General features: G+C 42.6%; 1 protein-coding gene across 7 annotated transcripts in view; it reads right to left on the bottom strand.

Moving 5' to 3' along the window:
* The window catches only part of AGPAT3 (1-acylglycerol-3-phosphate O-acyltransferase 3), a 106,416-nt gene that overhangs the window by 15,673 nt on the left and 75,721 nt on the right, over positions 1-15,022 (bottom strand). For 6 of the 7 annotated variants that reach the window (XM_068915607.1, XM_068915551.1, XM_068915580.1 and 3 more), the window contains 3 exons: positions 6,336-6,562; positions 603-772; positions 242-403 (listed from right to left, as the gene is read on the bottom strand). In XM_068915607.1, coding sequence (XP_068771708.1) covers positions 242-403; positions 603-772; positions 6,336-6,513 — 510 coding nt within the window. In that variant the 5' untranslated portion in view covers positions 6,514-6,562. Of the gene's footprint in view, positions 1-241; positions 404-602; positions 773-6,335; positions 6,563-6,874; positions 7,132-15,022 lie in introns of those variants that run through there. The other variant, XM_068915589.1, reaches the window with a different exon arrangement.

Here is a 15,022-nt window from a genome sequence, read left to right as displayed (position 1 = left end):
ATCTACACAAGCTTCTGAGTTGCCTCCCAAATGACATTCCTTAACCATAAACAAATAGAGCAAGTCTTTACAAGCATATCCCCAAAACCTCCTGAAACAAGGCATACGTTTTCCTTGACCATGTGTGAAGGAAGTAGGGAGCAGAACTTCCCCCAACATATGGCTACTGCGCTACACGAGCACCTCCTTCATCATTTCACTTCTTGCACAGTCGATACTATAGGAGGAACCTCACACTTACCCACATATATTCAGGATAATCAGACAAGCGTTTTAATCCTTCAATTACTGTATCTCTGTCTTCTTCCCATTTCCTTTTGCAGAAGACAATCTCAAGGAAGTACCACGTCCAGCCAATTAGGGGCACATATAATAGTTCTCTTTTAGCAAGAACTTTGGAACTCTTGGAGAAAAACAAAAACAATCCAAAACTGTCATTTGCTGATTTATACAGTGAGATCAGACAAAAACATTAAGGTTAAGATGACAGAGACCTAATGGAGTTACATATGGAAACCCAAGTGCAAAGAAACTGAACGTGCACAGGTTTAAAATAGACCTGTAGTCCTCAGGCTGAAGGGAGAGCTCACGGCACCACATACCCCTAGTACTCCGAAGCGCTCTGTCATAGTCCACCCACATAAGAAGTCGATTTCAAAGTTGTGATTCAAAATGATGATGACGTGCTCTTTCCCAAAGGTATTCACCGTAGCCTGGTCGGAGAACAAGGTACACTCTGTGCCTGACCACCATTCCAGCAACATTACTAACTCTGACAGACACAATGGAGACAGAGAGACAAGTTAGGTGTCATGCTTATAGAAAGCATTTACCATTTAATCTCCAGCCCAACGCAATGCCCAGCTTTTTCTGACTGCAAACATCACTTTCACCTTTTCAATTCAATCCACTACAGATGAAATGAAAGCTTGGACAAGTATGGACCAAACCACATCACTATCCTTACGCACTATTTAGGGCACTATACACATTTTGGATAATTTTAAACAGTGACAAATGTAGGCGTATTCATTTTATTATGAATACGAAATTTCATGATCACCAAAAGAAGAAAAAAATCTGCCTGAAGATAGACTGTTGAGCTGTTGATTGCACCACTGAATGAGTACACTTTCTCCCAGGTAGAATACAAATTAAGCATAGATCCAGCCTAATGTTTTTACTCAGCATGAAGCAAGCTTTATGGAGGTTAACAGACCAACAAAAGGCTTTTACATGGATATGATGCCATACCATAGACCTTCTGCAACAGAGTTTTGCAAAACGGATTAGTGCCCTCCGGCACAAGGGCTTCTGATCAGTGGAATCACAATTCAGCATACTCTGTCAATGCTACTACATATGAATTGGTCCCATTTTGCACCACAGCAGAGAGAAGGGAAACTTGGTATTCGGTGAATAGCAGGGGAAAAAAAATACTACAATCTGCTGAACAGACACAGCTTCTTCAATACTAGTCATTTCATTTGTATTCCTTTCATGTCCATGTATCTACCAGGCCATTATACTGTACCATTTTTTCAAGACTCATTTGGAAGCAGGAGAAGGTTATGCAACTTGTTGGTCAAAAGAGCGTAACCTTTGTCGAGTGAACTTATATCAACTTCATATAAAGCTTATACCAATTAGGAATTTCTGTGATGTCTTTCTAGCTTTGTCTCCTGTAGGAATGACATGATCGCTTACCATTCTTGCTCTGATTATTCTGCTCAGTGAAAAGGGAGGACAGCGAGAACATCCCCATTACGCTCTCGCAGGTGCTCAGGAGAGTAGACTAAACTTAGCGTGGGACCCTGAACAATTTGCCTTTCCATTGTTCTCTACATACTGAGGAGCAACATGGCCAGTATCCGATATGGTTGCTGCATTTTCTTATCAAAAATAAAATAAAACACGTGTTTCTTCCTCAAGATCAGGCAAAAATTCTGCTGAGGCAGGCATAGATGATTTAGTGCAAGAGCATTTCTTATACTATTCATTCTGAAATAGTGGAGGAAGCTTTGCTTAGTGATTTGCCAGAGTTCATACTGAAACAGAAGGGTTGATGAGCCAGAGAATTAATATGAGGAAACAAATTGTCCTTTACAAGAGTACTGATAAATGATGCAATTATAACAAGGAGTGGGTTCATTTCCTCTTTTTTTTTCTTTTTTTTTCCCTTTTTGGTGTGTGGCTTATAGCCATTTTGTGTGGTACTGATCCTGTCACTGCTACAGCAAGCCTATCCTTCTAAACAAAGAGCAAGTAAGACTTGCAGTGTTTCATGTAAATGGAACAATAACATCCTACTAAAATAAAAATCTTTCCTGTGGTCCAGATTCCAACACGCCAAAGCAAGTGGTCTTATGGCCTCACAAGACATCTGGGAACAAAATAAGCAAGAGAGGCAGAGCTCATCTCCCAGCTCTTTAGAAAGCTAAGGACAGTCATTTTTAAAGTACTAAGATTCTGGGAGATCATATTTGCAATTAGACTAAACTAAACATACCGTGCTACCCAAAGGCATGAGTCATCTGAAAAAACGAGTTAACATGAGTAAGCCTGGAATATAGATTTTCCTTCATGAATTAAATATGTGAAGAAGCGTTCACTTTTAGTACAGAGTCTGGCAGAAACCTCCAGCACCAATTTACCCCAGGATGGTCCTGGCAGGAGTGATGGAGAGAGGCGGCGTCACCCCAAAACCAGGCAGCACTGTCTTGGGGAAGAGGCAGGCCCTCAAGGGTGATTCTGTAAGGCGCTGGGATGCGCTCACTGGCTGAACGTCATTTGTTTCACAAAAATTAGATGCTTCTCAACGGCAACTGGCAAACCAGAACAAAGCGCGCCACAGCACCGCGAGGGCTGCAGGTCCCTCCGACCCAGCTACCACGGCCAGTATCGCTGCCTGGCTGGCCCCGCGGCAGGGGCAGCACGTGCTCCGTGAGACCTAGGCAACGTATGTGAAGCCACGAGAACAAACAAACCATTTGTCAGGGGAAAGTATTAACATCATAAAATAATCAATTTGGAAGGGACCTCTGGAGGTACCTAAATCCAGTCCTCCCCAACTGACAGCTACATCAGCTGTGCAAAAACCACCCCTAAGAGGTGCTTGCAGCAAACAGCAGCTCTCAGCGCAGAGATAACCCACCTAAGCATGGGAACACGTGTACGTGTGTATACACATGCAGGCAAGAGCTGAGCTGCTGCTCCTGGGGGAGCTCTGGCTTCTGGCTGGCTGCACATCAGGTTGCAGCAGGTCAGGTGAGGAAGGCTAAAAGCTGGCCAGGGGTGATGGGTGCTGCAGAAAGGCAGGACAGGACCTGTTGAAGCTTCTGGCGCAAATCCTCTTTTTGCAGGAGGGATATGAACTGCAGACTTGTGCTCAGCAGGGCTGGGTTGAGGGGGTATGGCTGACCCATGCTTCTGGGGCAGAGCAGCGTGGGGAGAGAGAGTATGTACGTGCGTGTGGCACCAAGAGAGGGTTTGGCTGTCACAGGTAAAGAGGAGGAGCGGATACCACTTTGAGAGCGGATACCACCAAGTTTGAGACCACTGGTCTGACTTGTCCTTAGGTATCTGAACCGCAGCCTCCCCAGATTATTGCAGTGCTTCACTATCTCTTACTGTTAAAAAGTTTCCAAGTCCAAACCACATCTCTCTCACTGCTTTTTCTTTTTTTCCCCCCAGTGTTTGCCATGGACACTGGAGAAAGTTTATGTCCTTCCCCCTCTGCAGCCATACCATATCTTACCTCAAATATGCAAAGTAAGTGTACAGCTCTGTTTTCTCTAGATTACAGTACATGTTCACCCACATGCACACCTGTGTATCTATTCCTGCACATACATTCCTCCGCCACAGTGGCGGAGCAGCTTTTGTTAAAGAGAAACTACTGGAAGCAGAGCTCTTGCACAAAAATTACCAGCCTAAAAATAAGCAGTTTGAAATAAGTGACCAAAACATAGCTTCTGGAATAGAATACCAAACTACAGATTCACTGCCAAAAGGCTTCCCTGCAGTAGGAGTAATTTTTTTTTTTTTTAATTATGAATGGCAACATTTGAACCACTTGATTCACCGGGCTTATTTATTTCATTCTAAATCACAACTGGAGTATATGTTCTGTCAGCTCTTCCATTACAGGCCATCACCACTGTTCTAGCCCAAGTAACACTGTCATTTATTTTCATAGTTTAATTTCTCACTCTGATTTATAGAGTAGGCTATACACAAGGGGTTATTCTAGGTGCAATCCAATTATTTGCTCAACTTCTCCGAACCTTTTTGAACAACAGTGCAGGGTATTTTCAGTACACCCAGCAGACTGACAACAGCATTTAAAATGTGATCTCTCTCTACACAGTGCTAACTTGGAGAAATCAAGAGTCTGAACCTACAAACCTTACAGGTACAAGCAGCGCATAGCCTCAGAAAAGCCAAACTACTTGTGCAACAATAGTTTTCCAGATAAGATCAGGTTGTAAGTTATTAAAAGGATATTAAGCATTATTTACAAGCAAAATAAACAAGACAATCACATACATCTCCATGTCCCCCCTCAACCATGCTAACTTTTGTTTTATATACATTTTTCCACTACAAAACCTTTTCTCTTGACAATTTGCCTGCCATTCTCTACTTAATTTCCTTTCTCTTGTGCTTCTTAGACAACAGTTTGAATAGGTGGGATAAAAAGCACAGGAAGGACAAGGATAATAAGCTTATCAAGCAACTGAGCTAGATACTATAGAGAATTGTTGTTGGCAGTACTTCGCATCAATGATTCAAGAAATATGGGTGCCTGTTTAGCAGACTGCTCAACTGTAACTTAAGCACTCATTCACCCAAAGTGCTCAGCAACTCCCACTAAGGTAACTGGTCATGTACATTGAGAGGGGATGGAGAACGGAAATGAATTAGATGATTCACCACTGAAATAGGAGGTGACATTTAGATTAAGGAGCCTTTTAAACACTCATTTCAAAAATCTTAAGCTGTATGAGGAGAAAACAATCCATCTACAGGGAAGAAGTTTTGTGAAGGTCTGAAGGAGGAGGGCAGAGCAGCCCCACTCTGCAAATGGCAAAAAAGGAGACACAGGCACCATAGACAGACATCATAGGGTACAAAAGGACTTTGAAGCTGCCACATGGTTCAGCTATAAAGGTATTTATTTGCATTAAGTACTTAAAAGACAGACATGTCTCATCACAGACCACATAGTCAACTTGGGCTCCCAAACAAGCGGTCAGCGTAGCACCTATGCTAAATATCTGATGTAATCTGTGAACTTAACACAGGATGAAAATGGTATTGAGAAAGAATCGGCAATTTCTTACCAATCAAGATATAGTTGGCGGGGAGGGGGAGAGAGAGAAGGGAGTGGCTTTACTTTCCATGTCTTTTAAATAACAAAGTCACAGTATGTAGTCACATGACTTTGTTTTCCCAGTATTTCGGTAAAAGAAGGCTGCTTTGGACCTTTCTGAAAAAGTCTGCTACTAACTTACTAGTTCTCTCTTGTGTGGGGGGTGGTAAATATATATGTGTGCATGCGCACACACACACGCACACACATAGAAATACATAACACAGAATAGTTGCTGCTGAAAGGGACCTCTGGAGGTCATCTGGTCTAACCAATATTGCTCAAGCAGGGTCAGCTAGAGCAGGCTGCCCAGGACCATGCTCCATTGGGTTTTCAGTATCTCCAAGGATGGAGACTCCACAACCTCTCTGGGCAGCCTGTTCAGTCACCCTTGCAGTGAAAAAGTGTCGTCTTGTTTTCAGATGGAATTTCCTGTGTTTCAGTTTGTGCCCATTGCCTCTCATCCTGTCACCGGGCACTGCCAAGAAGAATCCGGCCCTGTTCTCTTGACACCCTCCCATCAGATATTTATACACATTGGTAAGATCCCCCTGAGCCTTCTCTTCTCCAGCCTGAACAGGCCCAGCTCTCTCAGCCTCTCCTCATACGAGAGATGCTCCAGTCCCTTAATCATCTTTGCAGCCCTTTGCTGGACTCGCTCCAGTAGCTCTGTATCTCTCTTGTACTGCGGAGCCCAGAACTGGACACAACACTCCAGATGTAGTCTCACCAGGGCTGAATAGAAGGGAAGGATCACCTCCCTTGACCTGCTGGCAATGCTTTTCCTAATGCAGCCCAGGATACCATGGGCCTTCTTTGCCACAAGGGCACATTGTTGGCTCATGTTCAAATATATATAGAAACATGAACATATAGAAATATATTTATTTTTCCCTTTGAAAAGAAAACTAAAAACAACCACCACCCCCTCAGACCTCACGTCCCCTTCAAGCATACTCACGGCTCCAAAGCGAATAGGCAAGGCGACAGTTTACTCGACGATAAAACTGCTTGTTTATGGGCCAGAGGACTAGCGTGCATAGTTGAATGAAGTTAATGATTAGTCCACTCACAACGAAAACAAACCCAATGAGGAGGTGAACTATGAACTGGGTCTTCAGAAAGGCAATGAAGCCCATGATAACCACTCAGAAGCGCTTGCAAGGGCCGTCACTCAGAATAACTGTCCTGAAAGAGAAAGAAAAAAAATCTGTTTGAGACTGGATTTACAAGCCCTGAGGAGGCAAGATGGGAGTGCTGAAATAGTCCATGCAACTTCAGAAACAGGAGCCCAACTCAACAACACCGTTTTCCAGGTCTGCTTCATTCAGGTCGTCACAAAATAAGTTGTTGATCAGACAAACCACTTTCAAAAATAGGAAAGAATCATTATTTACAATTTACAGCCCACCGAGAAGGATTACTGCTTGCTAAAGATGAATCTCACACCTCTCTTCAAAGTTTATATAAAAGGGACTTAATGCTGGGAGGAACACAGACCTGTGCATTTGCAGCAAATCAGTCAAGCCCCAGTCAGTAAACAAGCAGCACTATGGCTGCAGTACTTCCAAAATTGCTTAGTCCTGCCCTTGATCTGTCCCTCTGCACCCGAAACATGGCATGCTGAGTCTCTGGAGCTGTGCAAATGTAGTGATGCCTTTGGCCTGCCATCAAAGCTGCTGCTATGTACACTTCTTCCAAATAAGCTCTGAGCAAGGGCTGCTGAGGGCTACAGAGACTTTGTTACGCATTCGCTTGGGCTAGAATAGCACAGTGGACTACCTGCAGAGCTGTTTCTCCATCCTGCAGCAAATTTCACAATGAAAGAGTAGTAATGGTCCCAAAGAGCATCAGCCTGGTAAAGTAAGGCATGGAAATGGAAATGAACTATTTCAGGTTTAAAATCCATGGCTGAAGCAAACTTCTTACTTTCTCAGGCTACAGTTCCACGACCAAATATATCAGTCAGTGTGAAAATAAAATAATAATAATAAAAAATGACTGGCTATACAGCAGTACGAGTTTGATCTGGAAAGGGCTTTGGCACAGAACCTTGTTTCCACTGTACTAGCCAGAGCACTTCACTCAAAGTATGTTCCACATTTACACCAGGTACAGATGGATGGCTGATATCTGAACCAGCATAAAGTCAAAGCAGCTTAAACAGACAACATCTGATCCAATACAAACCCTGCCAGTACAAAGTAAACCGGAAAAATGTTTTAAACGAGCCATCAGATTGAGTTTATTCCAGACAGTGCACTATTTGGCACTGCCCTTTTTGACACGTTTGGTAATAGAAGCCCTAAAACCAGATTTACTATACAGTCAAACCACAGCCTCGATATCTCACACAAAAAATAAAGGCATGACCCTAATCTTGGCCAACGTTTGCTGAAAGAATTAATGTTCTGCTTTTGTAAGTGTTACAAATGATCAAAACCACCGGTAGATGGGAACGAATACTTTTGAGTAGTCGAGCATCCGAAGGTGATTTAGAAGTTCTCAATGCCTGAAAAAAATAAAAGTACCTGCCAGCTGTGAGAAACCAAACATTTTCATTTGCCACCTGCTTACATTATGGTACTATTTATACAACTCAACAGCAATTTTACTTGGAAAAGCTTTTTTCTAATGCATCTCCTACCAATCAGGTACTGCCTTTCAAGCCATAGAACGTCCCACTGTCTTTTACACAGTTAAATATTATTTTTATCATTAGTAATCTAACCACTTCAGACACATGTTACCGGGGGACGGGACGGGACAGGACAAACTGTTCTGTTTTAACATAGCAACTATCAGGCCTATCACAGAAAGTAAAGCAAGTTGAATAAGCTGATGTTAAGCTTATGGTGAATAATCTAAATTGTCTCAGTGTTTTCCTGTAAGAAAGATGGACAAGATGTTTCTTCTGCTAAAAAATTCCTCTAAAACCAGCTGTCGGGAAGTAGAGCATCATGTTTAAAAAGAAGCAAGGGGAGCCCTCCTCTCCTCTCCCCTGCACTGACAGGCTGCAGAGTAGAGGTGCCTGCAGTAACCCGAACGCGGCAGCAGCGTTCACACACGCCCTACAGGAGGCAGCTGCGCTGCTCACTTTCCCACTCCCTAACACAGGGACAGATGCATTTGTCTTTTCACTAGGATGTTCTTCAAGTCATTGCATTAACTACTGTCAAACATAAGTATCCACTTCTTCACTTCCAAAAGCGGAGTCATTCTCTTCATCTGTTCTCTCTCAAAAACAGTACAAACCAAAAAAGACCAATTTCCTTCTCGCGCCAGACATCTGTTTCTAGAAACCCCACTTGTATTCTGCAGAGCCGTATGCAGCCAACTCTGCTGATGACCGTGTCTATCATAATTACTAGAATAGTAATTACTACCTTTTAACGCACAGCTTGGCCCCGTTCTGACAAGGGTCAAAAGCACATACAAATGTCATAAGGAGGCAGAAACTTCAAGTACTATCCTCAGACGTTCCTATCTAGCAACATGGTTTGGCTCCACTTCCATATCTTTGCTTTGAAGAAGTATGGAGTACTCCAGTATTTGTCACTCAAACTAAGGAGGACTTGGCTGTATTACAGACCCAACAGGGCATATTATAGACCCAAAAGGGCACATCCAGGTCTACCCAGCGGAAAGCTGGAGATGTCGCAATGTGTTACTTAAGTGGCTTCGTTACTTGTAGAAGGCAAGATTCATCGCTCTAGCACCGGTGCCCTGCCCTGCGCTCCGGGCACAGCTTCACGCTGGTGGGCCTCCAGCACAACGCTGCACGGCTCTCGATGGGGTGGCAGCGCAGCTGCCTCGTGAGCCTGTACCTGTGTGCACTGCACCCCCAGGCATGTGGGGACTGCAAGTCTTGTGAATATTATTGCAGTGTGAAGAGAGAACAGTAGGCAAAAAATAGCTGGTGCTCTCCAGCACCTTTAGGGGACAGTGTCTGCCCAATTACTTTATAAGACACAGTTGTCTTACTTCAACTTCCTCTTAAAATGGACAAGGATTAACAAAATTCGATAAATCCTGTTGTCTGATACCTCTGGTTTCAATGCTGGATACAGAATCCCAGTGTCCCTTTTGCCAATCCCTCACTGAACTGCATTTGATTTTTAAGATAATTAAAAGTTAATCTTATCCCAGAAATTCTTTACTTTTCTGCATTCCTGCCCATGTAAGACAACCAGACTACGTGGGGCCAGACCAACAGGCAAAGGGTAGTTGGCAGGCTGTTTTGCTGAATTCCACAGTCAGGCTGCAGAGCAGACAGGGAAATCAGCATTTGCCAGGATGAGAAACCAGGCTTCTGCATCTCATTGACACATATATTAAGGACAGCTGAGAGTCTGTGAAATTAGCTTAAGTCAGCAAATCTTAGCATTATTCACTTTTTCATTTTTAAAGTACACCCATATCATGAACGGACTTGATAGACTTGCCGGTAAAGTCTCTTTCTCCTCTCCTTTCCCAAAGCATCTCGTAGCTTCACAACACTGACCTTTCACCATGAAAACCCCATTTTTTCCCTGTATAACTGCACTGAGAACTGCCTGCAGCTCCAGTACTCTCCCTTTCATCTCCTCGCAAAGTACCTACCTTTCACAGTCATGCTGCAGGGCAGCTCTAATGTAAAGCCCAGCTCAAACCAAAAAGCTTATTTCCACTGCAGCTTAGCACTGCATCTTGCAGGGTCATTTACGTCATGAGACCACTCCTCATAGTATTAACCTTTATCTTCTCTGATGAGAAAGTCTGTATCTTTCTCAGCAACATCGCTTATTTATACACCTCTCCTCAGCCCCCTCAATGGTTACATTACACCTGGAAATTCTTCCAGTCCATGGCTTGGCTGTTACTCTTCTGGATCTTGACTAAATGCTTGTAATGGCATTGGCACATTTGGGTAAGCTATCACTGCTTAGCTGAACTGTACTTTTAGCTACACACAGGCTTCTAATGTGTGGACCTGGAAAGTGAAAAAGGGTTACTTGAAACTTATACGACCACATTCAGTGACGTTTAAGTACCTTTGGTTACCTCCTATTACTAAATGTGTTTACAAGGCATGGATTAAGACGTTTTCTTAACAGGCTTTGTCATCCTTCTGCCAAAAAGTGCATCACAGAAGTGGGATGAGAAACCCAAAACGGCTGTCACTCAAAAGGTGAGGAGTTCTGGGAGTGGCAGATCCTATACAGGAGCTGAGTCTTCAGGCTGCACATTCACACGGATTCTCCAGTATCCAAAAGGATACCATGTGCTTCAAACAACCTGTCTCTCAGTAGTAGTAACACTGTCTTTCTTCTATCCAGCTTCCTACATTCATGAAGCTGCTAATGATTAAACTGCTTTGAGGCTTCTACCTCTCTGTTAAATGTGGTTTAAATTTGCCACCAAGTTCAAAAGCCAGACAGAAAACATGACTGCATCAGCTTCATTTCATTAAGGGATTAGGTTAAAAACAGAGGCAGCATATGCACTAAGCACATTACAGCCATTTCATGAAATATATATCTATTTATGAAATCAAGAAGAAAAATTAAGCCATTAATTCCATATGTGTATACTTCCAGTTCTAACTGTTTTTTTTTTAATTCATTTATGGCCATCATGTATGTAGAATGCTCTGAAGTTCATCAGGCTTGCATGACTATGAGCACAGAATTAGAATTTGGTCCCCTGAGTCTAATATTCCAACCCAGTGACAATTAATGTGCTCGAAAAGAACAAAAACTGCTGCAGCCAGTATTACATCTTTAGCCTTTTGTCCTCAGTTTTTCTGAGCAGGCTACTTCAGTTTTCCAGCTGTTTCCGCTCTACTGCACCATATTTATCTCTTCTTATGAAATTAATTACCAGCATCCTTTGCTCTGAATGTGATGCCCCTCACCCTAAATTCTGGTACTATCTTACCTGCTTCAGTAACGTTTTTGCCAGTTCAGGAATTAAGAGTGAAACTATTATGATACTAAATTCTACCATTTACCGTCATATTTTAATCACACTTTCATACTAAAAACCCTGCTTATCATGAATTTCCGAAATTAAAGTATATGGAAGAAGAGCTAAAGCCAAACTCAGGTCACAAAGATGCAAATACGTTTCTGAGTTATGAGGACTAGGAATAGGGCCTCAAATAGAATAACTGTTACTAAATCACCATCACAAAATTAGACAAGAATTTTTTCCTTGAAATATTGTCAATTTTAGCTTTGAAACAGCACCAGAGCCAGTTTCTACAGAGGGCCAACAGGAGAAGGTTATCAACTGTCTGTCTCAAATATGTTCATTATTTTAGTCTTGATCCAAAGCCCACTAAATGATAGAAACTTCCATTAATATCAATAGGCTTGGCTCAGAATCTTAAGAGATCTATAATGAGATTAATCTGACTATTCTCATGAAAATAGGAAGTCTTTTGCTTAGCTCATCATCCTAATGAGATGCAGATACTTCAAGGTTAAAAAAAAAAAAAAAAGGCAACTGTGCACATTGGTCTGACATTCATTGTCATTTAATGAGCATGCAGAATGAGAAGCACTGATAGATTACCTTTAGTTTATTTCATTTACCTCTGCTATAACGTAGGTATTGCTAACTTCAGACGTGATGTGATGGTCACGAGGCACAATGACAACCAAATCAGAGCAACAAAGCTTTTCATAAACATACACAAATCTTAGGAGAGCAAAAAGTAAACCACATGAGAAGCACACATCCTCAAAAGAAACACTAGTCTCTGTTCATGCCTCCTCTACTCTTTGCAAGTCTTTAATTATATTCTCATAAGATTATAAATTTACCAATTAAACTTTATGAGAGAGTAAGTTACAAAATAAAGTATGGATACATAAAGTATGCAGTGAATAATTTGCGGCTGAGTGCTAGTGAGCATCATTGGGGAATAACTATAGTGTCACCCTTTCCTTCCATGAATCTTGTGCTAAGAAATCACCCAGCTGTGGGGCAGCCTTTCTATGTGCAGATGATCTACATCACAGCTGCAGCACAGCTGAACAACCCGCAACCTCCACTGCCCTATGAAGAACATCCAAAATAGGTCCACACCCTACAAGGACTTGAGCCACAGACACTCCCTCCTGCTTTCAAAACTTGGGGCAACTTCCTGTCAAGATGAGGGCTGCTCTAAAAATCAGGATAACCAGTTGCCTAATTTGTACTTCACAGATAGAGAACCACAGAATGTGTGAACAACGCACAGAAAAATATTCAAACAACTTGACGGAACTGCTTTAGAAGAGGATAAAACAGCATTGGAGACTACATATCGCTGCACTTGAGGGGCAGTTTTCCCTCTCTTCCCTGTTCTGAATGAAGTATTACAGATATGATCAAGCCTCCTTGCTAGCAGCAGAATAGTAAGCTTTACACCTCTAGCAGAGGTGTAGTTTTATTTTACTAACTTGTTGCTACAATATTACAAATAAAAGCACAAGTGATATTGCAATGGCTATTTTCCAAATTTAATTTTAGCAATTTCCTTTCTACTGTGCTAAGCACACACACACAAAATTAGCGTGAGTGCACAAAGTCCAGTTCTACTTAACATACATACTCACTTAACTCAGCCTCTACTTAAATAAATGCATCAGGTATCTGAAATGAAACCTGACTTGCCAAGAAATTCGCTGACCACAAGACAACCAACTCAAGGAAGAACTGCTCTCTCGCTTCAGGCATGTCTTTATCTACAAAGAAAAACACTGGTATTTTTGTAATAATTCTCGGCTTATGATAGGAAAATCGGAGTGATTCTCTTGCAAGTTCACTGGGTAAAACCAGCCCAAAACATCTTCCTTATCTGAGCCGAATATCACTGTGAACTACAGTGACATCCTTTTTTCCATGGTACAGTTACACAGTAATTGCAAGACACTGGACCGTTACAGGATTCTCCATTTTGCTTTCTGATAAAGGAGTTCCACTATTTCAAGATCTGGTTGTGCATGTGTGTACCTTGCTTATATTTTAGCAATATGACAGGAATAAGAAAGATAAAACAGTACTCCAGGTTTTATCTTTAATGGAAGGAGAAAAGTCCAAAATTAAGGGCAAAAAAATAAGACCTATCCAGTTCCAAAAGGATCTGCTTGTGAAGAAGCCTCACAGCTTCTCACAGCTAAGCTAAACTGTAAGTTAACGCACATATTGGAGCGCAGCTTCCCCACTGAGAGGTGCTGCTCACCAGTCTCCTGGGTCCCACATCCCTCCTGAGCGCTGACTACTATTAGCGTGGGCCATATGGGGCTATATGCTTGCCCTTCCTGCAGCATTACAGAAGTCAACCTCTAAAAACACCATCTCATGGTAAGACTCGACCAGGCAGTCTTTGCTGCAGTCAAACACAAAGACGGAAGAAATCAACTCAAATCAAGGGGGATTCATGTTCTTAGCAGCTTTCAGGCATGGCAAGGGGCATGGAGGGAAAGGACCTCAGCAGCTTTTATGCCAAGGGCAGTGGTGGTGGTAATGCAAGTCTGCAAATTAAAAGAGAGAAAAAGGAAAAGCAGCTAAGTACCAGTACATGACAATATATTTTATGCTAAAATGTACCAGAAATAAAGAGAGAGAGAAACAGGAATAACTGACAATGAGTTTTCAGAGTTCCTCATGGCAGGGCTCCTCCAGGTTACAACTCTGGAGAGGCAGTTAAAAGCAATTCAGTCAGAAATCGCTGTTAAATACCTTCAGCAAGCTCTGCTCCACCACTCTTGCTCCCTCTTTTGGGAGCTGTAAACCCTTTTCTTTGTGGATGGCTATTCTTCACCCTTTTGTCTCTTTAACTAAAACCCAGAAGCTCCTGCCCCATCAAGAGAGAAGCAGGTGCTAATACTTGTTAGCTCTCCTGCCCCTACTCCTTCACTTGTATTATACCTTCCTTTTTGTTATGCATACAGGCAACCTCCCGGGTCTGTGAAAGCCACTGGGCATCACAGAGGATTTATGCCATTCAACCTTTGCGCACATTGTTACCGGCATAGCCTGGCCATCTGGTATTCAGTCTGTACATCAACACTGAGCTCTGAGAACTGCTTGTCAGGTTTCCAGTTTTCACAGGCACTGAGGGCAAAAGCAGGCTGGAAGACGCTCTTGGACAACTTAGCACACTCTAGCAGATCTCGCAGTTCCACTCTGGCTCTCTACAGCAGAGCCAAATATTTTCTGTCCTGCTAACCGCTCTCCGCAATATGACTCTTAAGTCCAACAGTAAGGTGTTCTGCCCAATTTCAAGTGCGGCAGGTGACAGGCAATACCGGGATGCGACACTTGCCAAGCAGTACTGGGCTGTGATTTCTCCCGTGCCCCTGGTGCTAAACGCTCCCTTTCTTTTCCCAGCTGGTTTCTCTCATCAGCAAGATCCAAGAAAGGACTTCAGCAGCATCTTCTCTGTCCAGCAAAACTACGAAATATGTATATGGAATTTATACATTGTGCATCTCTTTACCCCTATACACAATCTCATACCTGTGAGAGCCAACAGCTAGGTGGAGCTTACAGCATGGCTTAGCAGCAGTTCACACACCTTTCAACGACGGCACTTGTCATGAACAAAACTGCCACAGCACCACAAAACACTGGAGCAGTTTTGAACGTCTGCCACGAAAAATAAGCCAACAAACC

The sequence above is a fragment of the Struthio camelus genome, chromosome 1 (assembly GCF_040807025.1).
Source record: "Struthio camelus isolate bStrCam1 chromosome 1, bStrCam1.hap1, whole genome shotgun sequence".
NCBI classification, from domain to species: Eukaryota; Metazoa; Chordata; class Aves; order Struthioniformes; family Struthionidae; genus Struthio; species Struthio camelus.
This window is presented reverse-complemented; position numbering and strand designations above follow the sequence as displayed.